Source organism: Pan paniscus, chromosome 6, assembly GCF_029289425.2.
Source record: "Pan paniscus chromosome 6, NHGRI_mPanPan1-v2.0_pri, whole genome shotgun sequence".
NCBI classification, from domain to species: domain Eukaryota; kingdom Metazoa; phylum Chordata; class Mammalia; order Primates; family Hominidae; genus Pan; species Pan paniscus.
This window is the reverse complement of record NC_073255.2, coordinates 35,321,270-35,346,330: the sequence shown is the minus strand read 5'-3', so window position 1 is coordinate 35,346,330 and position 25,061 is coordinate 35,321,270. Positions and strand designations below refer to the sequence as shown.

General features: G+C 41.3%; 1 protein-coding gene across 5 annotated transcripts; it reads left to right on the top strand.

Annotated features, from left to right (window-relative positions):
• The first annotated feature begins 14,163 nt into the window (after window positions 1-14,163).
• Window positions 14,164-22,537, top strand: GGCT (gamma-glutamylcyclotransferase). 5 transcript variants are annotated; one of them, XM_008958892.4, is made up of 4 exons: window positions 14,164-14,564; window positions 18,472-18,617; window positions 21,262-21,417; window positions 21,923-22,537. In XM_008958892.4, exons 1-4 carry the CDS (start codon window positions 14,424-14,426, stop codon window positions 21,978-21,980), a joined length of 501 nt encoding a protein of 166 aa, XP_008957140.1. In that variant the 5' UTR covers window positions 14,164-14,423; the 3' UTR covers window positions 21,981-22,537. The 5 variants fall into 5 exon arrangements, with proteins under 5 accessions (XP_008957140.1, XP_008957137.1, XP_034819766.1 ...); XM_008958889.4 differs by adding an exon at window positions 20,212-20,347 and having other exon boundaries at window positions 14,195-14,564; window positions 21,262-22,537; XM_003833379.4 differs by lacking the exon at window positions 21,262-21,417 and adding an exon at window positions 20,212-20,347 and having other exon boundaries at window positions 14,261-14,564.
• The last annotated feature ends 2,524 nt before the right edge of the window (window positions 22,538-25,061 follow it).

The window sequence follows — 25,061 nt, the reverse complement described above, 5'->3', positions numbered from 1 at the left end:
CAGGCTGCAACCCTCACTGCATTTAATAGAGGTTGATGGATATTTTTATAGCGCTGCAGTTTCAAACTGATTATCAGGTGTTTAACCAGCAAAGCCATGCAATATTTGTATAAATCAATCCTGTAAGGAAAGGTTATCACCCACAAACCCAGTCAGTGTCAAACCAGAACAAGGTAAAGATTTGGAATTCTTCCCTTTCTGGATAACACACTATTGCTTATCTTCAATTTTCTGGATAATTTAGGATTTTATTGAATATGATTCTTCAAGAACTGAACGATCATCCTAAACAAATCAAAGTCACTGTATCATCACAGAGCAGCATTTCCCACACTCTCAGTAAAACGCTGTCTACATCAAAGGGGTTCTGTGACCCAGGAGGTTTTGGAAACTCAGGATTAAACAGAGCTCCACATGGTCCCTTGCTACAGGCATTCTCAGCTGCCTTCATAAGGCGATGTGCATTGTGAATCTCTAAGTGGAAATATGGAATGCAGTGTTTTCCAGGTCACTGGACCACAGAAGCCTTGTTTGAGAATCACCTAGTGGCCCCAGTGGCCCACAGATCATATTTTGGGAAATGTTGCTATTTGAGTATAATTGTTATTCTTGAACACCCCAAATTGTTTTGGTGTGGGATTTTTTGTTTTGCTTTGTTTTTGTTTTTGTTCTGAGACAGGGTATCATTCTATCACCCAGGCTGGAGTGCAGTGGTGCAATCACTGCTCACCACAGCCTCGATCACCTGGGCTCTGGTGATCCTCCTGTCTCAGCCTCCCAAGTAGCTGGAACTACAGGCATGCATTACCATGCCTGGTTCATTTTTTTTGTATTTTTTGTAGAGACTGGGTTTTGCCATGTTGCCCAGGCTGGTCTTGAAGTCCTGAGCTCAAGCAATCCATTTGCCTGAGCCTCCCAAAGTGCTGGGATTACCGGAGTGAGCCACTGCGCCTGGCTAGGTTTTTCATTTTTTTTTTTAAAGGTGAAATTCACATAACATAAAATTAACGATTTTAATGTGAACAATTCAGTGGCATGTAGTCCATTCACATTGTTGTGCATCCACCACTTCTATCTAGTATTAAAGCATTCCATCTCCCCAAAATAAAACTCTGTACCTGATGAGTAGTTAATTTCCTATTCCCTCTTTCCCCTAGCCCCTAGCAACTACCTATCAGCTTTCTATTCCTATGGGTCTACATATTTCTATTCCTATGGGTCTAAATATTCTGCATATTTCATATAAGTTTAATCAACCAGTATGTGACCTTTCAAGTCTGGTTTCTTTCTAATAGCAGCATGCTTTTTAGTTTCATCTACATTGTGGCATACACCTGTGCTTCGATTCTCTTTATGGCTGCATAACGTTCCATTGTATGGATAGACCACATTTGTTTGTCCATTCACCCATTGATGATCATTTGTTTTCACCTTTGGACCATTGTGAATAGTGCTGCTATGAAGACTCTTGTCCCAGTATTTTGTTTCCAATTTGTTTGGGGATATACCTAGGTGTGGAATTGCTGGGTTAGAGAATTCATCTTGCCACTACAATTTTGTGGCTTCCTAAGGCAAATTGAATAGTTCGTATGACTTAGCTAGCTTGAGACATCATTTTTAATACCTTTTGTTGTTGTTGTTATTTTGTTTTGTTTTGTTTTGTTTTTTCAGAGATGGAGTCTCGTTCTGTCACCCAGGCTGGAGTGCAGTGGCGCAATCTCGGCTCACTGCAAGCTCTGCCTCCCGGGTTCACGCCATTCTCCTGCCTCAGCCTCCCTAGTAGCTGGGACTACAGGCGCCCCCCACCATGCCCGGCTAATTTTTGATATTTTTAGTAGAGACAGGGTTTCACTGTGTTAGCCAGGATGGTCTCGATCTCCTGACCTCATGATCCACCTGCCTCAGCCTCCCAAAGTGCTGGGATTACATGTGTGAGCCACCACATCTGGCCCCATTTTTAATACGTTTTTTAAAGATGCATATAAAATGCATTACCCTCTGGAAGATTCCAGTAACTTACTGAAGCAAGTTTCTCCTCTACATATACCTATTTCTCCCATGAGTAACTGTTCATTTTCAGTGAGTCATTTGAGTTTCTGTTATTCAGGTATACAGAGTTCCTGTTGTCTTTTTAGTCAACAAAGTTTAACAAAGACCATAATAAAGATGGCTTTCAGCAGCTCTGTTATTGGGAAGGGTTGTATTCATGTGAAGAAAGAAATTATTTTATTTTATTTTTAAGTTTTAGAGAGGGGGTTTTGCTATGTTGGTTAGGCTGGTCTCGAACTCCCATCCTCAAGTGAGCCACTTGCCTCGGTCTCTCAAAGTGCTGGGATTACGGGCATGAGCCACTGTGCCTGGACAGTAATAATATTTTTTAAAAGGCTGACATCAGCAGATCAGCTATTCTGGAAAGATTTTTAAACACTCAGAGGTTTTTTTGTGTTTGTTTGTTTGTTTTCTTTTCTTTTCTTTTTTAGAGGCAGGGTCTTGCTCTGTCGCCCAGGCTAAGGTGGAGTGGTGCAATCATGGCTCACTACAGCCTCAAACTCCTGGGCTCAAACAATCCTCACACCTTTCATACCTTAGGCCCCTGAGTAGCTGGGTGGGACTACAGGCATGCATCACCATGCTTGGCTAATTTTTAATTTTGTATAGGTGGGGTCTTGCCATTTGCCCAGGCTGGTGTCAAACTCAAGTAATCCTTCTGCCTCGGCCTCCTAAAGTGCCAGGATTATAGGCCTGAGCCACTACACACAGCCCAGAGTTTTTAAAAAATACTCAATTAAAATGCTTCATTTAAGTGTATGTCTCTAAGAAAATTTAATAATTGATTAAATATTGTTGAATAGACTGAAAGCACAACATCCAAGCACATGAATTAAGCAAATAATGCAAGCATAGCTCCCACACTCCACAAATGTTTTCTAGTCATTCCTAAGCCATTCTTTTTAGAGGATCTTTAAGAAAACGCTTGGCTCTCATCTAATTATTATACAAGAGATTAAGAATTTACTGAGTTTACAGTTCTTTCTATGAAGGAAAGAATGAGGTCTACACCCAAAAGAAACATTGGGATTTTCATTTAAGTAAAGCTGTATTCTCATTTAAAATGGTACTAGTGCTCTTGTTGGCAACAGACACATGAAGCAAAATTTTCCTTTTACATTTGAATTTCAACTGCATTTAAAGTGTTATAAATACCATGACTACATAAGCTAAGGGAATGAATGTATTAACTCTGATGCAGTCTGTCAGGTTTTAACAGTAGTGAATCTTGGGATCGGTACATCTCATTCCAGTATAGCTATGGTAAATTACATAGAGATCGCTGAATTGTTGTATTTCCAGGACTTTTCAAAAGTGACTATTAAGGTTGGCTGTGGGATCTAGCAGGTTATTGTCCTAGAACACTTGTGGCCTTCTCCTAAAACACACTGGGAAAATTCTGGTTCTTTATTCACTGACATCTCAAAGGGCAAAGAGGGAGGCACCATGACATTCTGCAGTTGCAGGCCTCTCAGGATGAGACTGTATTTTTCCATACAGCAAGGTTGATTTGATCTGGCCTAATTCTCTGATTGACGTGGTGAGAGGCAGGACTACTTGGGAATGTATTCACTGTGCCTGATTTCTCTCTGGGCAATTTATTTGGTCATCAATCTTTTTATCCTCCTGACATTTGATTTCTAGATATTGGCCCAAATTCCATAAGATAGGAATTTTTGTTCTGAATTTTAATAACATATGTATTTTAATTAATAGTATATTTTAAAATAAAAGTAATACGACAAAAAGAAAAAACAAAGACAAAAAAGTAACCTAAGAATATATGCTCAAAAGTGCCAAAAATACAAAAGACTACAGAATTTTTAAAATAGAAGCTTTTTGTTCAACTTGCTGCTCTTCTTCCCACTTCTTCAATTCCATTTCTTTTCCTATAGGTGATCATGGCTAACATTTTGGTGTTTGTCTTTCCAAAGTGTATAGTTATAGATCTGAATAGAAATGTAGATACAGAGATATCAAAGATGAGCATGGGCTAAGCACTCAACAATAAACTACGTTGGGTCTATTTTTCAAAGTTACTCTGAAAACAAGAATACAGATTGTCGATTAAACATACTGGAATTTTAATACATTCTTTTTTTTCCCCCAGAACATTTCTGATTTCATATATTCTGGCATGTTTCCTGCCATGTGGCAAACCATAAGCTGAAAGAGATATAAATATAAATAACACTATGTCTAACAAAATTTGCTCAGAATATGCTAAAGCATTAGTATAAATGTCTACATCTTAAGTCAGAGCTAAAGAACAAGTTTCTCTCAGTAAATCAAGGAAAGCCAGGGGAAAAGACCATAGAGAAAAAGGATATGGGTGCCTGTATGAAGCAGGGGAGGTTTTTGACTCCAGTGCACCTAATTAGCAAATAAGTATCATTCAGCTGTGCTGTGGTAAGCACTGCAGTATGCATAAATAGAAGGTGTGATACCTGCCTCCAAAGGGCTTACCATCTACTGAGAAATCCGACTAATCAGACAGGAAAGACTCAGATAATGAAGGCTTGCATAAGAGCCTGAATCTGATAAGGTAATGAACAAAAGACAGCCTCTACAGGTTTTTATAGATAGAAATGAGATGATAAAATCAAATTTAAACAATGTATCTTAACTCCCTTCCAGCCTTTCATTTCCATTCCATGAATGCTACCCTGGCTTAGGCTTTCATGACTTTGCCTATTTGCAGTGACCTTGTATTCAGCACTCTGCCATCTCTCCCACTACTTCCTCCCAAGCCATCCTGAACACAGGCCACATGTTTGATTTTCTAATCGTACACAAGGGAACGTCTCTGCTCAAAAGCCAAAAATGACTCTTCTTTGACCACCAAATAGTCTGAACTTTTTGGTGTGAAACTCAAGGCCCTGCCAGAAACAATATTAATCTCCTTCCAGACTGTCTCCCATTTCCTAATATTAACCCCTTGCTCTGTTGAAATTGAAGCCATTTTCCAAAGCCACCTCTGTGATGTCCTTATGTAATTCCCGCCCTCTTCTTGTCCTCCCCTGCAACCCTATTTCCATAGAAAAGCAGTCAGAAAAACCACCCTAGGAATTGTTGCAGTAATCCAGGAGTGAGATGAGGATGGGAGGGAGAGGGTGAGCGTGTGGGGATGAGGAGGAGGGTGGGACACAGGGAGTAGCCACAGACCTTAATGACTGATGGCAGATAGGGTGTGAAGGAGAGAGGCGAGTCAAAGGTAACTCATTTTCGGTTTTAGGCAACAAATACAAATCTTTCTCAATAACTACTCATCCCACATCCTTGTGGCTATTGGAGGTTGATATTTATTTCATACTGCCTGTATAACCTGGGACCATATATAATTAATGATGATTACTCTGTATTCTAGATCACGAATATATATATCTATATAAATATATACAAATATATAAATACAAATATATATATATATATATATATATATTTACCTTAATGCAGGCATAATCAAATACTTTACTTTTGGAGCCAGATGTCTTTAAGATACACTCTAAAATATTATTGTGGAATTAGATACACTGCTTTCCACGTAAACCATTAATAGATACATTGAATAAGAATCTTTATTTCATTCAGTGTGGTTTGGAGTATAAGACTTAGGAAAGTGTCTGTGAAACCTACAGTGAGAAATTCCACTGGGTCTTGACAGCTGGAGTGAGCACTCAAATGTGCCCAGGACTTTTCTCTAGCTCCCTTCTCTGCTTGAGCTGTGGTCTGCTTTCTCCTTCTCTGTAGCTCAGATCATCATCTTCCACTTCTCAGCCCACATGTCTAACATGGCTGGGACCAGCTCAGAGTGTTTCAAATGTGTAGGTGCTCAGAGAGAGAGAGACCCAACCCTCTTAGACTCAGGTACACATTCTCAGGGAAGAAAACTAGAACCAGCAGAAATATCAGATCCCTATGTTCCCTGACCAGTGCTTCCTTCTCTAAGAAGAAAAACCTACTAAGAAGACAAATTACAGCTGGAAGGTTGTTTGGTAAGCGTGGAATCACCTATCTAATCTCCCAGCAAGTCTTAATTGCTCTACCATAAAAAAAAAGCAACCCAAATCCATCCTTTTCCCAGCTTCACTCCCTAGTCCAAAGCCACCATCCACCCTTGTCTAAACCTCTGCAGGACTGTCTTTGCTTATTTCTTTTCTTTTCTTTTTCTTTTTCTTTTTTTTAAACGGAGTCTCACTCTGTCACCCAGGCTGGAGTGCAGTGGCGCGATCTCGGCTCACTGCAAGCTCTGCCTCCCGGGTTCACGCCATTCTCCTGCCTCAGCCTCCCGAGTAGCTGGGAGTACAGGCGCCCGCCACCATGCCCAGCTAATTTTTTTGTATTTTTAGTAGAGATGGGGTTTCATCGTGTTAGCCAGAATGGTCTCCATCTTCTGACCTTGTAATCCACCCACCTCAGTCTCCCAAAGTGCTGGGATTACAGGCGTGAGCCACCGCACCTGGCCCTGTCTTTTCTAATTTCTTAACTATCATTTCTATCCCCTTAGAATTGATTCTCCACTCAGCATGCAGAATTATCCCTTTGAAAATCAGATCATATTCCTACCTAAACCACCCCCAATAGCTTGTGACCTCTTAGAATCTAGATTCCTTAACATGGCCTCAAGGGCCCACGTGACCCAGCCCCTGCCTATCTCTCTACCTCATCTCCTACTGCTCCTGCTTTTGTTCCTTCCACTCTAATCACTTGACCTCCTGACCTCAGTCATGCTAATAAACTCATGCCTCATTTGGATTTATTTTCCTAGTGGAAGAAAATGCATTGATCTGTGAACACAAATACATAGTTTATCTGTTACAGTTCTCATTGCATGTCAACAAACTGACATTCTGATGTGTACATCCATCTCTTATGAGTCTGCTTAGTGTGAATCTGCCCCCTCTGGTAGTACTGACAAGATTGTGTTCTCAGCCCACAGAGCTAAGACACAGACTCATGAGACCCAGTCTCTGTCTATACCACTAGAGTTCTACTGCCCCTGAATGGCATTGCCTGCACAGACAGCTGGCCTTCCTCAGCAGACACACAGCCTTTGTACCATATAACTCTTCAGACTTGCTATGATGTACCAATGTCTTTCCTTGAAATGCTCTTCTGAAAATGATAAATGCTAAAACTGATTACAATGCTATTGAAAGTGGATGAGCAAGTTGATCTGCTGAGATGTGAAAAATTCTATTTTAATTTTTAATCTAAAATATTAGAAAGAATTTTGTTTCCTATACTTTGCTATATTTAGTAAATATACACTAATATAAGAATTTTGCTTTACTAAAACAGTAGAACCCTCAGTTAGCCAGGCAGTCATCATCTGTCACATAAAAGGTGTCCTGAGGAGGAATGGGAGTGCCTACCCTGGGGAAGAGGCTGATGGTGGCTCTGGCTCTCAGTCAGTCACTTTCCTTATCTTGGTATTTACTGTCATTTATCTGGGCTTAGCTAAACAGATTTATAGAGAATTAACTCTCACAAAATGGGAACATAATTTAAAAGATTTCTGCAAAGAATTGGACAGGAACTCTTGTCAAAATTGTAAGCAGAAGAAAAGAAAAAAAGAAAGGGACAGAGCCGACATTTCTCATACTTCTGGTACAAGCTCCTCATCACATTCACTGTGTTGTAAAAATAATGGTGATCTAGTAACATCTGACAAGGTCAGCCAAAATGATACATATAAGAATTTAGCCCTCCACCTAGGAGGGCTATTAGCAATAAAAATTTCCATCTACTATAACTTATAATTAACTTTGACCTATATGTGTATTTCCCTTGAGATTGGCCAATGATTGATTGAAACTACCACAATTAATGACAGATAAAATAGCTTTTTTATTTTAAAATTTCTATTTTGTGGGTATTATAGAATGTATTTTATATATTAATATACATATAATTATATACTATTATAATCATATATTAATATTAACATATAATTGTGTGTGTTCAAAAATTTTTAATGGCACAATCAAAAAACTTTAAAGACCACTGGATTAAAAGACGGTATTTCGGGCCCAGCACAATGGCTCAAGTCTGTAGTCTCAGCACTTTGGGAAGATGAGGTGAGGGGATCGCTTGAGCCCAGGAGATCAAGACCAGCCATGGGCAACATGGCGAAATCCCATCTCTACAAAAAATACAAAAATTAGCCAGATGTGTTGCACCTGTAGTCCCAGCTGTTCAAGAAACTGAAGTGGGTAGATCACTTGAGCCTGCAAGGTCGACGCTGCAGTGAGCCATGATTGCACCACTCCAGCCTGGGAGACAGAGCAAGGCCTTGCTTCAAAAAATAAAAATAAAAGATGACATTAAGAAGAAATCTGATCTCATTGTCTTTATTATCAAGTGATTGAAGGCTATAATCATTATTTAATAATCTTGTAGATAATGATTGTACTTGAAAGTGGGCTATTAATAACTAGATATATCTAGAGCACCAAGGTTTTACAATTGTTAGAAATTTGAGAAGCAGCACCCAGTAGTGACTTAGAGTCAGACTGCATGGCTGAATCTCTGCTTCAGTCATTGCTAACTACAACCTGGGGCAAGTTAGTTGACCTACTATGCCTGTTTCCTCACTGTAAAAGGAGAATAATATCAGTACTTTCCATATATGACTATTTTCAGGATTAAATGAGCTAATACATTTAAGAATTTAGGCCAGTGCCTGGCATTTAAGAAGTGCTCAATGAATGTTAACTAATATTAACCTGGCTTTGGCTAAATTTGAAAAAACAAACACAAAAACACAACTTTGTGTAGGTAACTTTGTTACCTACTGCCCCTTGCTGGCCAACCTGGGTCAGTACACTGCCATCTATGTGGGGAAGCTAAATAAATAAGTGCTTGGAGTAAGGAAAGATTTTCAGTGTTGAGGGTAATATCAATGCTAAACTTATGAATATTTTTGCAAAATAGTCTTGAGAAAAATCAATTGTCATGAAATTAAGTAATTAGCAAGAAGTATAGGAAGAGAAATTAAATATCTGTAACAATAATTAAATAATAAGCACATTTTAGATTCTAAAGAGCAGTTGAAAAGCAAGACATTTTAAATTGCAGTGCTCTAAAATAGGACCCTTGAGAATTTATGGTGTAATAGAATATGATTTGCCAGGAAAAGCAACTTGCTCCCTGAAATGACCAAGTATGTATTTCAAGTTCTGCCTAGATGTTTGAGGGGTGGGAGGAGGTATTATTTTCTGTAGGGAGACCCCCCTGAAACTACTGCTACAGAATAAAAGATGAAATGCTCCTGGTTATTGTAAATACAAAGTTGCATGCAGGATTGTGTAAAGACAATGCCAGGTTGGGCTGCCAGAATGAGCCAACAGTGCGTGATGTGCTTCCCCCTGCAGAGAGCCTATGAACAGACGTGCAGTCAGGGAGGTTTCACATCACCAAGATTCCTATCCCAGAAAAGCAGATGTTCAGAGCTCTGGGAATGGAATGCAACGCTTGTGGAGAGCCTATAAGCAGATGCATGAGGGGCACCTGTTCATATGGATAAGATAGGGCTACAAACGCCCTCATCTTGCCATGGCTCTTCTAGGCCTCTTTAGGGTTAAGGCATGCTCCCTTCTGAGAATTTCTGGTCTAACCGGTTGTCTAGCTTCACGTCCTGTTTCCATGGATTGTTTGTAACCAGCTTTTGCTGCAACAGTTACTGCTGATTAATATCTTGCTAATCATAGGTTATGGAAAGACCGTGTTTCTGTTTTAAGGCTCTGTTAGAAATGACTGATGTAAATTCTTATCTCTGTATACTGTACTTCTGCATATAGATGTTATGTTAAAGAATTACTTCATCCCCATGTGACTATCTCACCTCATAATCAAACGACCCTAAATCCCTCACTAACCTACCCCTGACCTCACTAAACTTAATAAATGCTGGTATATCCAGTGCATTGGCGGCACCACGGGACCAGAAGATGGTGACCCCCCCTGGACCCAGTTTTCACTATCCTGGGTGCGTCTATTATTTCTCGACCTGCCGATCTGCCCGTGAACAAGGAAAGAGCCCCATTGCATTGCGGGCTGCGGGGCAGATCCCACAATAATCTTCCTATTTGCAGATTGTATAATAATAATAATGCTATTGCTTATTGAGTGCTCACTACATGGCAAGGGCTTTCCATATATCACCTTTTTCCTTGTTCTTTTTTTAACATGAAAATATTCAAACATATATAGATTAAAAATATAATGAACATCCATGTACATCACTACATTTAACATTTAACACTTTCTGTATTTTTTTGTTCTGAATTATCTTAAAATATAGGTATCAAATATTTCAACCCTATATGTGCCAGTATACATGTCTAAAAATAGAGACATTTTTCTACCGAAGCACAATACCATTATCACACCTAATAACAATTGCCTAATATCACCTAATGCCCCAGTGAAAACTCAAATTTCTTCAGTTGTCCCCGAAATATCTTTTATATCTGGCTTATTAAACCAGAATCAACAGAGGACAAGCCATACATTTGGTTATTGTTTGTTTGTTTGTTTGTTTGTTTGTTTGTTTTTGAGACGGAGTCTTGCTCTGTTGCCAAGCTGGAGTGCAATGGCGTGATCTTGGCTCACTGCAAATTCTGCCTCCCAGGTTCAAACAATTCTTCTGCCTCAGCCTCCCGAGTAGCTGGGACTAGAGGCGTGCCACCATGCCCAGCTAATTTTTGTATTTTTAGTAGAGATGGGGTTTCACCATGTTGGCCAGGAAGGTCTCCATCTCTTGACATTGTGATCTGCCTGCCTCAGCCTCCCAAATTGCTGGGATTACAGGTGTGAACCACCACACCCGGCCACGTTTTTAAAATTTCTTTTAATCTAGAGCAGCCATCCCTCAGTGCTGCTTTTTTTCTTTTTAATGACACTGACTTATTGAAGACACTGGGCCATGTGTTCAGTAGGGTGTTCCACCATTTATTCTGGGTTTCTCTGGTTGTTTTCTCCTGTTGTAATTTTATTCTTCTATCCTTGCAGTTCCTGAGACAGGAAGATAGATTTAAAGGCTTGATGATGTTGAGGTTAAAATTTTTTGGAAAGAATACTTCATAGATGATGCTGGAGCTTCATATTGCATCAAATTGGGAGACATTTAATATCAGGCTGGGCCACTTTTACGGTGATAAGATTGTTCTGGGTTAAGGTAGGAGGGGCAAGATTTCCCTGTGTTGTAAAAATGTAACCAGCAGTAGGCCAGGCGCGGTGGCTCATGCCTGTAATCCCAGTGACAGGTGAAGCCAGCTGGGCTTCTGGATCGGGTGGGGACTTGGAGAACTTTTCTGTCTAGCTAAAGGATTGTAAACGCACCAATCAGCACTCTGTGCCTAGCTAAAGGTTTGTAAACGCACCAATCAGCGCTCTGTGTCTAGCTAAAGGTTTTTAAATGCACCAGTCGGGGCTCTGTGTCTAGCTAACCAGGTAGGAGACTTAGAGAACTTTTCTGTCTAGTTAAAGGATTGTAAATGCACCAATCAGCGCTCTATGTCTAGCTAAAGGTTTGTAAACACACCAATCAGGGCTCTGTCAAAACAGACCAATCAGCTCTCTGTGAAATGGACCAATCAGCAGGATGTGGGTGGGGCCAAATAAGGGAATAAAAGCAGGCCACCAGAGCTAGCAGGGGCAACCCACTTGGGTCCCCCTCCAGGCTGTGGAAGCTTTGTTCTTTGCAATAAATCTTGCTGCTGCTCACTATTTGGGTCTGCGCCGCCTTTATGAGCTGTAACACTCACCACAAAGGTCTGCAGCTTCACTCCCGAAGCCAGCGAGACCATGAACCCATGGGAAGGAACAACTCCAGACGGGAGGAACGAACAACTCCAGATGGGAGGAATGAACAACTCTGGACGTGCCACCTTTATGAACTGTAACACTCACCATGAAGGTCTGCAGCTTCACTCCTGAAGTCAGCAAGACCACAAACCCACCAGAAGGAATGAACAACTCCAGATGCACTGCCTTTAAGAGCCGTAACACTCACCGCGAGGGTCTGCAGCTTCACTCCTGAAGCCAGCGAGACCATGAACCCACAGGAAGGAACAACTCCAGACGGGAGGAATGAACAATTCTGGACGGGAGGAACGAACAACTCTGGATGGGAGGAATGAACAACTCTGGGCGAGCCACCTTTATGAACTGTAACACTCACCATGAAGGTCTGCAGCTTCACTCCTGAAGTCAGCAAGACCACAAACCCACCAGAAGGAATGAACAACTCCAGATGCACCGTCTTTAAGAGCCGTAACACTCACCTCGAGGGTCTGCAGCTTCACTCCTGAAGTCAGTGAGACCACAAACCCAGCAGAAGGAAGAAACTCCAGACACATCTGAACATCTGAAGGAACGAACTCTGGACACACCATCTTTAAGAACTGTAACACTCACCGCGAGGGTCAGCGGCTTCATTCTTTAAGTCAGTGAAACCAAGAACCCACAATTCCAGACACACCAGCACTTTGGGAGGCCGAGGCAGGCGGATCACGAGGTCAGGAGATCAAGACCATCCTGGCCAACATGGTGAAACCCCGTCTCTACTAAAAATACAAAAAATTAGCCAGGCATGGTGGCGGGTGCCTGTAGTCCCAGCTACTCAGGAAGCTGAGGCAGGAGAATGGTGTGAACGTGGCAGGCGGAGCTTGCAGTGAGCCGACATCACACCACTGCACTTCAGCCTGGGCGACAGAGTGAGACTCTGTCTCAAAAAAAATAAAATAAATAAATTGTAACCAGCAGTAATCCCCAGGGAGTAATTTGGCATCAAGTGAATATCCTGTTCCCTATCACCTTTTCACCAAATGATATCATTGATGATCCTGGCATGAATCAATTATAAAATTCCATTATTCATTTAGGATTACTTAGTTGGCATACTTTTGTAAAGAGAACTGTTTCCTCATCAACTGGTGCTCATCATCAGCTGTATTCCAGTTACCCCGAAATACAGCTGCTACTAGAATGGCGGAATACCTGTTTGTTTTCTTAAATTATCACTTTGCAGAGTAAAGTTGGTGTAATAGTCACCACCAATAGTGTGGCAAATGAAGTTAGTTTTTTTTTTTATTTGGATTACTCTTTGGGGGGAATGGCTTTTTTATGTTTAAAGTTTCCAATCATTTTTCAGTTTGCAGTCATTGTTATTTTTGATTCTCAAATTGTTCTAATTTTGGCCAGTGGGCAACTTCAGGCTGGTTCCCATGTCCTTTTAGAAGGACCTTGTTCGTCTTGAGAGGCGTCCTGAGCTTCTGACACAAGATGTTCCAAGTTGTCCTCATTCACTCCTAGCTCCTGACCTGGCATCAGTCATTTCTCGAAGGATCAGTTGGTACCTTTTAGTGGGGGGTGGTATTTAGAGATTAATAGCTGGGTGTCAAGGATAGACAATGCTCCTATGCCCTTATTTTCATTCAAAAGTTAACAATATAGGTTTTAAAAAATACACTCAGGATGTGTGTGTGTGTGGGAGGGGGGAACCAAAACACAATATAGGGGTTTCTACTGTGACCCTAACTTATATTGTGATCCCGATTTTTAAAAAGAGGAAACGGAGACCAGAGGTGCCCAAAGTTACTTGGCTAGTAAATGGCAGCGTCGGGATTTAAGCCCAGGCATGTAACTTCCATGTAACAGGGAAGGGAGTCCCAAGCATTCAGAGGGGCCGCTCCAGGAGGCGACGGGTCTGTGGAAAGGGGACAGGTTGATGACCAGGGCTGGGGGTGCCGGAACCAGCAGAAAGGGTGAACGGACCCGTCCTGCCCGACTCCTCTAGGCCAGGAAGGCATGACCGGGCAAGCTGCCGGATGAGGGAGCCGTTGATGGAGTGGCCAGGGCCGCTGTTTCGCCTCAGATCTGACCAGAACTTCCTAAGGCGCAGAAAGTACCAAAGAACCACACACGCGCACCCCAGAGCGGAGAAACCAGTCACCCGCCACGACCTTCAGCCAGTGTCCATGGGACCCGACCCGCCTGTGAGGAGTGCCTGTCCACCCCTCAATCAGAGGAAGCCTTGAGCAAGGAGGGGCGGGACATCAGTAGGTCGTGTCCAATGAGGAGCCAGCGCCGGATTGCTTCAGGACAGACTATTTCTGAGTCTCGGCGGAAGGCGGAGAGAAGGCCGTGGGGATGGCCAATCAAAGGGGGCGACTCAGGTCGGTGGGGACCGGCAGCCAATCAGGAGAGCGCTCGCTCCTGACTCGACCGGCCCACGCTTCCCGCCAGTCCGGTAACCCTGAGGCTGCGGCGCGGCGGTCACTGCGCCGGGGTAGTGGGCCCCAGTGTTGCGCTCTCTGGCCGTTCGTTACAGCTCTGCTCCAGGCTCCAGTGCAGGGGCGCAGTGGGATATGGCCAACTCGGGCTGCAAGGACGTCACGGGTCCAGATGAGGAGAGTTTTCTGTACTTTGCCTACGGCAGCAACCTGCTGACAGAGAGGATCCACCTCCGAAACCCCTCGGCGGCGTTCTTCTGTGTGGCCCGCCTGCAGGTGAGTGCCCCCGCCCGCGCTACCCACGCCGGGGCCGGGATGCCCAGAAGGCGCTTCCTCGGGGGCACACGTGGCCGATCGGGCCAGGAATGCAGTTCTTCTTGATGAGGGTACTAGGACGCGGCTTCCGCCTCCTGGGTGGGTCCACCTCCTCCGCTGCGCCCACTGCCCGGCCCTGCCCCGGCCACGGTGCCCTCTCGGGCTGCCTGGAGCTTTCCCCCTCCTGGCCTTTGCACCGGCTGCTCGGTCTGCACCGATTTGGCCTCTCGTCCACTAACTTAACAGATTGCATACAGTTGGTACTTCGGGGGAGTCTTCTCTGACCCGAGTCTGGGAATTGGTTGCCTTCTGTTCTGTACATACCTTTGTTACAGCACTTCTCACCTGGCATTGTGAAAATCCGTTTACCTGCCTTTCGCTCCTCATCTGAGAGGTCCTGAAAGCTGGGACCATGTCTTATTTGTAATAATGCTGTGTTCAGTTAGGTCAAGGGGCTGGATGAACTATAACCAGTGTTGCTAAATTATTGCTCTTCAGCCCAGTCCATTCATTCATTTAGTACATATTCTTCCGGCACGTAACACTAAGGGTATAAACATGATTGAGTAAAGTGACTGTTTTGAGGAACTCTCAGTCTGTAGGACAGAGGTACAATAGATTATGTTCAAAACCTTTTTGACAGCGTCGAATGAGACAAACATGATCTCTGCTAACATCGTCAGAGTTCTTAGTTGCAAGCAACAGAAACTGGCTGATTTAAGCAGAAAAAAAAAAAAAAAAAAAAAAAGAATGTGTTGAAAGGCTATTGGAGAGCTCACAGAATGACCAGGAAGGCAGGAGTACAAAGCTGACAAAACGGACAAGCATAAAGGGAGGCACAGCAACTGTAATGCAGTGGGCATCACACAACAGAACCAGCCCACGGAGCCTCTTCCGCGCCACTGCTGAACTTGGTAAACGTGGATGCTGTATTGTCCACCACCACCACCCCCTGCCCTGGACACTGCCTGCCTCTGTACATCCCTGCAGTTCCTGAAACCCAAATGTGTCAGCCTCTCTGGTGTCCCTGCTGTCTTGGGCACTAGCTTCTAATTGAAAGCCCCAGAATGTCCTGATTGGCTAAGTTTTGGCCACGTACCCATGCCATGATTTTAAGCAAAACTGAGAGAACCAGCTTCTGGCCTTTGAAGCCTCAAAAATGGGAGTCAGGCTCTGATACTCCCTATTCCCAAACTCGTAAGGTAGGGAATTTCCCAACTGTAGGAAGGGAGTCCAAATGCTTACAGTCAGGGCAAGGGGAAGAGATATTAAACAAGGGATTATTCAGTTACAGGTATATGGTCCATCTTAAAAAGGAGGCATGCAAAGTGCAATGGGGCGTATGACCAGGGTACCTGACCTAACCAGGATGCTCAGGAAAGCCCTGCCTGAAAATGTGACTTTTAAGTTGAGACCTGAATGATTGTAGAGGTGGGGAGCACACAAAACAGGGAACAGCATCTTCTGCAAAGGACCTGAAGAAAGAGGAAGCTGGATCTTTCAGTCAGCGTGGCTGGAGTTTAGTAAGGGGAATGTGGCATGAAGACTGGAGATATGTGGAAGGGCCACATCTTCCAGGACCACAGAAGCCAAATAAGACACACTGCAGAACTAAAGCACATGAAAGATCAGATTTCTATCTCCAAAAGCCCATTCTGGTCACATGGAAAATAGATTTGAAGGAGGGAAGAGTGGATGTGGAGAGTTCAAGAAGTTTTTGCAGCAATTTATGCCAAAGATAATGAATGGCATCTTGAACTAGGGTGGTGGCAGGGCAGGGTGGATGGATTTGAGAACTAATTTGGAGATAACATTGTTAAAGCATAGTGATTGAGTGTGAAGAGAATATCAAAGATGACTCAGGTTTTTGGCACCAGGTAGATGCAGGTGATGTTTGCAGAGAAAAGAGGAAAATCCGGTTTGGGAGGAGAAAATTTTAAGTTCAGTTTGAACGTTTTGAATTTGAAATGCTTGCTAAACAGTCAGGTGAACAGAATAATATTAGCAAACATTTATTAAGTACTTACTGTGTGCTAGGCCCTGTTCTAAGCACTTCTGAAGCTCAGAAGAGAGATCTGGTCTGGGTTTAAAGATGATCAGAATATTTGAAGCCATTGGAGGGGATGAGAATGTCTTGAGCAAATTGCCGAATGAATAGAGAAAATGGCCTAGACCATGGGTGTCCAACCTTTTGGCTTCCTTGGGCCACACTGGAAGAAGAAAAATTGTCTTGGGCCACACATAAAATACACTAAAACTAATGATGGCTGATGAGCTAAAACAAAAACAAAAACAAAAAAAAGGCCCATGCATAACTTTCGTGATGTCCGCCACCACAGGTAAGCAAAAAAGTTCTTGCATCCAAAGGGTTGGACACCCATGGCCTAGACTGAGCCTTGAGCAACTCCAACATTTAAAAATCAGGTAATGGAGGAGGAGTTGGCAAAGGGGATTGAGATCAAGGAACAGCCTGAAAATCAGGAAAGAGGCAGATCAGGAGAAGGTGGTTACCTGTGTTCCGCTGAGAAGTGGAACAAGATGAGGAATGAAAATAGTTTATTGGGTTTAGCAATACACAACCAGTTAGTGTGAATTGTAACTTTTATCACATCTCCTGGTGTCCTGCCAGGGACATGTGGTCCTAGAAGAACATCTCTTATGCTGAATAAAGGTACTGGTCACTCCAACCAACCCAATTCCTGAGATGTCTGACAAGTTTTTCGAGAAAATATAAGTGACAGGGATAAAATATAAACCTGAAAAGGATCCTAGAATTATCATTTAGTTCAACTTTTAAAATTTATCTATAAGGAAACTAAGCTCTGGAAAGATGGAAAGAAATCTTCCTAGACCAAATAAGCCACATAAGGATTCTGTTTTTTATTTGTTTTGTTTTTGTTTATTTTTTAGTTGGCTTTTTCATGTAAGGATTTTTAATCTTCCCCAGGACTCTATCCCCTGATTGCCCACCTCTGTGAGGAAAGAAGTTAAACTAGAAACCTAATTTCATTACTTATTAGTTCCAAGAACTTAGGAAGATTGCTTAATCTTTCTAACCCACAGTGTTTATTGCTGTAAAATGGGTATAAGAAAGTTGTTAGCAAAATAAAAGGGAATGGTCCATAATTATATTATAAGGCGTATTAGCCAATAGCACTGTGTACAAAATGACCCACCTGCCACGGCCTCCCAGAATGTTGGGATTACAGACGTAAGCCCCTGCACCTGGCCCCCAAAACACACTCTTTTATCCATGCCTTTGGGCATGCTCGTCCCCTGCTTAAATGGCCTTCCCATTTGCAGTTAGTTTTAGGTGCTCTTATGATTATTGTAGATAAATTAGTATAATTCATGAGTATTAGTGTTCATAAGTACACAAATCATTCATCCTCAAATGCCAGGTCCCTCAGGGAAAATTTGGTGATATATGTTGGTAGGATACTCTACAGACATAAAAAGAGAGAGAATGTTATAACCCACATGTAGCCATCACCCAGCTTGTCTCTAAGTAAAAATTTATGTGTATGTAAGAAGACTGGGAAGTAGTTTGCAAAAATGAAAACAGTTGTGTTCAGGCATTGGGGTTATGGGATTTTTTTTTTTCCTTAAACTTTTTGTTTTTGTTAAGATGTCTATACATATTCAGTGTATGTTTCATTTTTAAAGAAAAATATTTAAAAAACATAATCCTTGGGATCTGGGTCCTGTCTGTTTAACTTTATATTTTCCACAGCTTCTTACGTATAGAAGGAACTCAGTTTATTGAATGTTTTAATTGCATGGAGTTCAAGGTAAATCCTTTTTATTTTGATGAGGGAAATTTGGATTCAAGTGGATATTGATCATATCACTTTGATTTCCTTTGTAGGATTTTAAGCTTGACTTTGGCAATTCCCAAGGCAAAACAAGTCAAACTTGGCATGGAGGGATAGCCACCATTTTTCAGAGTCCTGGCGATGAAGTGTGGGGAGTAGTATGGAAAATGAACAAAAGCAATTTAAATTCTCTGGATGAGTAGGTGGCTTCTAATTATAAGTTAAACAGTAATTAATTCAGAAAGCAGATTGTATGTGAGGATGTGTATCTGTGTGTTAGTTTTTCAAAACCACATACTACAGACATATTCATTATACTTTTAGAGTCAACATAAAAGGCATGATAATGTGAGTTTGCTAAAAGGTCTAGAAAGGCTATATTTTCTGATAAAGATTTGGGGGGATGTTTGTAATCTCTTATGTAAAAGATGGAAGCCCTTATTTTTCATTCTATTGTCTTTCATAATTTTTCTTTGTAGTTTCATACTGTGAAAAGGCATGAAGATTTCTGTAATTGTTACATATTTTTGTTGATTTTGAAAGTACTTGAATTCAGTTTTTAAAGAACAATTATTTAAGATGGCAGGTGAATCAGTAAATAAGTAATACTTTGTAAAAGCATCCGAGGACATGTTAGAAATGCTTTGATACTTTTTATGACTAGAGCTCTCAGAGTTGTGTAGCAGAGCATTTCATACAAAGAAAAGTTGCAGAAAAGAGTAGGCCTTGAGAAGAGAGGGTTATCTGACATGCTTGATACTTTACCTCACTTGTGAAGGAGAAAGAGCCATCCTCTCTACCTTTGTTCTAGGTGGATATTCTCTTGCTGTCAGAACACATCCATTTTTGTAGCCCAAAGAACAATGTTTCCATAGTATAAAGTTGAAAAAAAAAAAAACTACATTGAAGCATCTTTTAAGACAAGATAAATACGGAGAGTTATGTTAGGAGTATAACAAGTAATATTATGTCTCAGGCCTTCTAATTGAAATGCTAAGCTAAGCTTACTTTTTTTTTTTTGTAATGGAGTTTCGCTCTTGTTGCCCAGGCTGGAGTGCAATGGCGTGATCTCGGCTCACCCCAACCTCTGCCTCCCGGGTTCCAGTGATTCTCCTGCCTCAGCCTCCCGAGTAGCTGGGATTACAGGCATGCACCACCATGTCGGACTAATTTTTTTTGTGTTTTTTTTTTAGTAGAGACGAGGTTTCTCCATGTTGGTCAGGCTGGCCTCGAACTCCTGACCTCAGGTGATCCACCCGCCTCGGCCTCCCAAAGTGCTAGGATTACAGGTGTGAGCCACTGCACCCGGCCTTTTTTTTTTCTTTTTGAGATGGAGTCTTGCTGTCTCCCAGCCTGGATTGCCACAGTGCAATCTCGGCTCACTGCAACCTCCACCTCCCGGGTTCAAGTGATTCTCCAGCCTCAGCCTATTGAGTAGCTGGGACTATAGGCGCCCACCACCACGCCCGGCTAATTTTTGTATTTTAGTGGAGATGGCATTTCACCATGTTGGCCAGACTGGTCTTGAACTCCTGACCTCAAGTGATCCACCTCGGCCTCCCAAAGTGCTGGGATTACAGATGTGAGCCACCGTACCCAGCCTAAATGCTAAGCTCACTTTTGATGTGGTAAATTTATATATTCTGTGTCCCAAATACATAGGGAGCAAGTATGTTCAGATGTAGTTAAATGTTTAATCCCATACACCATCTTGACTATTATAAAAAGACCTTACCCAGTGAGCTAAATTGGCTAGGTCAAATATGGTTAAAATTTGGCTGTTCTGGTTTCAGGCAAGAAGGGGTTAAAAGTGGAATGTATGTTGTAATAGAAGTTAAAGTTGCAACTCAAGAAGGAAAAGAAATAACCTGTCGAAGTTATCTGATGACAAATTACGAAAGTGCTCCCCCATCCCCACAGTATAAAAAGGTAAGCTATTTACAGACTGGTGGTGATTACTTTTTAAATTTCACTGAGAGAAACTAAAGAATATATTGTTTTTAAAAGACTTTAGGCCCAACGTGGTGGCTCATGCCTGTAATGCCACCACTTTGGAAGGCTGGGGCGGGCAGATCACCTGAAGTTAGGAGTTTGAGACCAGCCTAGCCAACGTGGTGAAACCTCGTCTCTACTAAAAATACAAAACTAGGAGGCCATGGTGGCGAGCACCTGTAATCCCAGCTACTTGGAAGACTGAGGCATAAGAATTGCTTGAACCCAGGAGGTGGAGGTTGCAGTGAGCTGAGATCAGGCCACTGCACTCCAGCCTGGGTGATAGTGAGACACTCTCAAAAAAATTTCTAAAAAAGAAATAAAAGGTTTTGTATGTTTTAAATTCCACATAAACATTTATTTTAATAAAAATGTTTTTAAATATAAAAATGATAGTTATTTACCTAATGTACAGATTCAAAAATATTATGTGTAATGATAGAATTATGTTTTTAAAACTATTTATTAAAAAAATTTTTAGAAATATATGTGAGTCAGAATTCTAGACATGTATTTTCTTCCTTTCTTTTTTTCTTTCTCTCTTTCTTTCTTTCTTTTGCCTGGCAATAAATTTTTGCTTCATTTTTATGATGTAGACATGTATTAAAGTAGAAAAGAATATTTATGAGTGTATTTTAATAGATTTAGTCTCTCTCTCACTCTCTCTCTTTCTATATATATATACATATATGTATATATATGTATGTGTGTGTGTGTGTGTGTATATATATATATATATATGCTTTTGTAATGTTTTTCTCCCCGTAACACAGTATTTTATGAATACCAAGATTCATTTTTATAGGGGAAAGAAACATACTTTCTACTGCTGAAATGTTTTTCATCCCTAGGTGGAGAAAGAAACGTCACACTGCCTTTCAGAATCAGGGAAATCACCCTTGCAAGCACAAGACAAGAATGTGGGATAGAGACCCCAAAATTCCTGTTCAGAACCTAAGCTTAGCTCTCTGTTGGCAGGCCCAATCAGGTCATGGCACCTGTAATAGGTAATCTGGTTCCTAGGCCTCGTCTGGAATTTTTTAGTATGAAACCTAGAGAAATTAGCCTGGTATAGATTATGAAAGTACCGCTAAACACAGTTGCCATTTATTCCCCCATGTCCAATTCAGAGCAAGGGTAAACTCTGGCATTGTAACCGAAACTGCTCTCTGTAAACTTTAAATTTTTTTTGAAGAATGGTATTTTTTTTCTTAAAAGGTCATATAAATTCTATATAGATATGTTTGTCTTAATATTAAAATATTTAAAATCATATATTGAGAAAGTTGATATTGCATGAGGATGCTTCATTTGGCTTTGAAAACTCCATACACATTCATGCTCAGTGTGAGAGGAATGATGGTATTCTATTTTATATAATTGTTTATTCTAGAGTTATCTGAAAGCTAATACTTCATACTTTGAGAAGGCAAATAAAGCTGTGGTATGGTACATTAAATTATATTCCTAACTGAAAGGGTTTTTTTGTTTGTTTGTTTTAACCATTTCCAGATTATTTGCATGGGTGCAAAAGAAAATGGTTTGCCGCTGGAGTATCAAGAGAAGTTAAAAGCAATAGAACCAAATGACTATACAGGAAAGGTCTCAGAAGAAATTGAAGACATCATCAAAAAGGGGGAAACACAAACTCTTTAGAACATAACAGAATATATCTAAGGGTATTCTATGTGCTAATATAAAATATTTTTAACACTTGAGAACAGGGATCTGGGGGATCTCCATGTTTGATCCATTTTCAGCAGTGCTCTGAAGGAGTATCTTACTTGGGTGATTCCTTGTTTTCAGACTATAAAAAGAAACTGAGATAGCAGTTAGACAATTTAAAAGGGGTGTATGAGGGCCTGAAATATGTGACAAATGAATGTGAGTACCCCTTCTGTGAACACTGAAAGCTATTCTCTTGAATTGATCTTAAGTGTCTCCTTGCTCTGGTAAAAGATAGATTTGTAGCTCACTTGATGATGGTGCTGGTGAATTGCTCTGCTCTGTCTGAGATTTTTAAAAATCAGCTTAATGAGAGTAATCTGCAGACAATTGATAATAACATTTTGAAAATTGGAAAGATGGTATACTGTTTTCAGAGGAATAAATGTATCTGTGGTTTAACCTGTTGTCTCTACTAAAGTACTTCATTTCATTATGTTGTTAAATCATCACACATGCTGGGTCTGGTCTTGGCCATGCAGCATCTGTAGTGGAGTGGTATTGTACAGACTCTGGAGCCAAATAGCCAAGGATCAATTGTCTGTGCCACCATTTCTCACTGTGAGACTTTGGGTTCGTTTATTCTCTGTGTCTCAGTTTCCTCACATATAAAGTGAGGATAATCAAAACATCTACATCTTAGGATTATTTTGAGGATTAAATGAGTATATGTATGTGTGTGTGTGTGTATATATATATATATAAAATAAGCTTAGGATAGAAATTGGCATATGGTAAGTATTAGCAATTCTTATTTTATTGAAGAATTAAATTTGTCCAGGGCCATCCTTGGATTTTAAAGTGAGAGAGTCAGTACTATGAAGTGAAAAATGTGGGGAGGCAGAGGCACTTGACTTTTTGAGAAATGGTGACCTTAGATTTATTTACTGAATAAATGAAGGAAACAAGAGTCATGCATATTAGTTATCAAAAATTCTCTTAATGTCTCTGTGGAATGCAGTGAGCTGTGCCTTCTGAACTGGAATGCGGCTGATCTAGTTGCAGGAGTATAAAATAAAAATGTGTTCTCTTGTGAAAAATGTAAAAGGACTTTTCAGGCTACAGGTGCAATTCTGTAGTGAGGCTATCATAGGCTACATGTTAGACCATATTTCATAGCTGTCACACCTCACTATTTCCCATATATCCGCTCCCATATTCTAGTTTCCTCCTTGTTCTTAATTCCTCCCAAGAAAACCAAGTTTGTCAGTGAGCAAGAACCCACTTATAAGGCTTATAGTAGTATAGTGAGCAAGGCTCAGTTTTGCTGTCGATACTACGAATTGAATATTATTCTAATAATCTCTCACATAAAATGACAACTTTAGTTAAAGAATTCAAAATGCTAACAATAAAAACCTTCATGTCTGCCTTTTAAGAAAAATCTGGGGCTGGGCACGGTGGCTTACGCCTGTAATCCAGCACTCTGGGAGGCAGAGGTGGGAGGATCACTTGAGGATAGGAGCTCAGGACCAGCCTGGGAAACACAGTAAAAACCTGTCTCTACAAAAAAGTTAAAAAATTAGGTATGGTGGCACGTACTTGTAGTCCCAGCTACTCAGGAAGCTGAGGTGGGAGGATCACTTGAGCCTAGGAGTTCGAGGCTGCAGCAAGCTATGATTGTGCCACTGGTTTCCAGCCTGGGCAACAGAGCGAGACCCTGTCTAAAAAAAAAATAGAAGAAAGAAAAGCCTGATAGTCATGAGAAATACTGGTGTTTTTTTTTTAATTGTATTCAAGGTAATATTTAAAATGCAAATGTTATATGTAAGAGGTTTCCCTTTCTACCAGTGATTTTGGCCCTCTAACCACAATACTGACAGATCCTGTATAAACTATAACAAATAGTTTTTGAAAACCACCTCTGGACTTGCAAGAAAATAAGGAAAATCTTCAAGGTGTGCCAATTCCTCCTCCACAAAAAGAAGAAAAATGAACTGTGAGCTGAAAGGACAAAGAGTACTGGTAAACAAATGATCCTGATGTTCTTGGGCACAAACGCCAATAATAGCTCTAGAATTGGACTACTAACACTGGAGCACCCTTGCTGCAGGACAGGAAAACTGAACCTGAGAACTCTGTATGAAGGCAGGACCCTTAAAAAGAACTAAAATGGTCCCCAGTTAGTAGCCCCAGTGGCTCCCGGCAGAAGCAGAAGCAAATCCTCTCTGGAGAAAGCTTAAATTTAGGTTCTCAGGATTTCCCTTAAAAATGTAAAAGATAATAAGGAAAATGATACATCATGAATGAGAGCAGAAAAAACTGATTTGTTAAGAAAAAACACATTTAGATCCCCAAGGTTTTAAGATATCGAAACTATCGGCTGGGTGCAGTGGCTCACACCTGTAATCCCAGCACTTTGGGAGGCTGAGGCGGGCGGATCATGAGGTCAGGAGATCAAGACCATGCTGGCTAACACAGTGAAACCCCGTCTCTACTAAAAAATACAAAAAAAAATTAGCCGGGCGTGATGGCGGGTGGCTGTAGTCCCAGCTACTCAGGAGGCTGAGGCAGGAGAATGGCGTGAACCTGGGAGGCGGAGCTTGCAGTGAGCCGAGATCGCGCCACTGCACTCCAGCCTGGACGACAGAGCGAGACTCCGTCTCAAAAAAAAAAAGATATTGAAACTATTTAAAACGATATGAAATAAGTATGTGTGGAGACCGGCTTCTGCGAAGATGGAATAGGTGTGATTTTCCCTATTCCTCTAGTTCAGAGCAACTAAAAATCTTTGAACATTAACATAAAACAAAGAGAAGAAGACTCTGAAAGGTGGAGAAAGGACAGACTATTCAGGGATCTCAAGACCCAAGGTACAACATGATGCTGAATTCTCAGTTTTCTTTTGCTTCATACATCTCGTACTTGCAGCTTAAGAAATCAGCAACTTGAAAGCACCAGTGAGCACAGACACACACACACGCAC

Coding starts and splice junctions, on each gene's coding strand:
- GGCT (XM_003833379.4), top strand. CDS start 14,424: ATGGCCAACTCGGGCTGCAAGGACGTCACGGGTCCAGATGAGGAGAGT. Junction 14,565..18,471: donor TCTGTGTGGCCCGCCTGCAG/GTGAGTGCCCCC, acceptor TTTCCTTTGTAG/GATTTTAAGCTTGACTTTGG. Junction 20,348..21,922: donor CATCCCCACAGTATAAAAAG/GTAAGCTATTTA, acceptor AACCATTTCCAG/ATTATTTGCATGGGTGCAAA.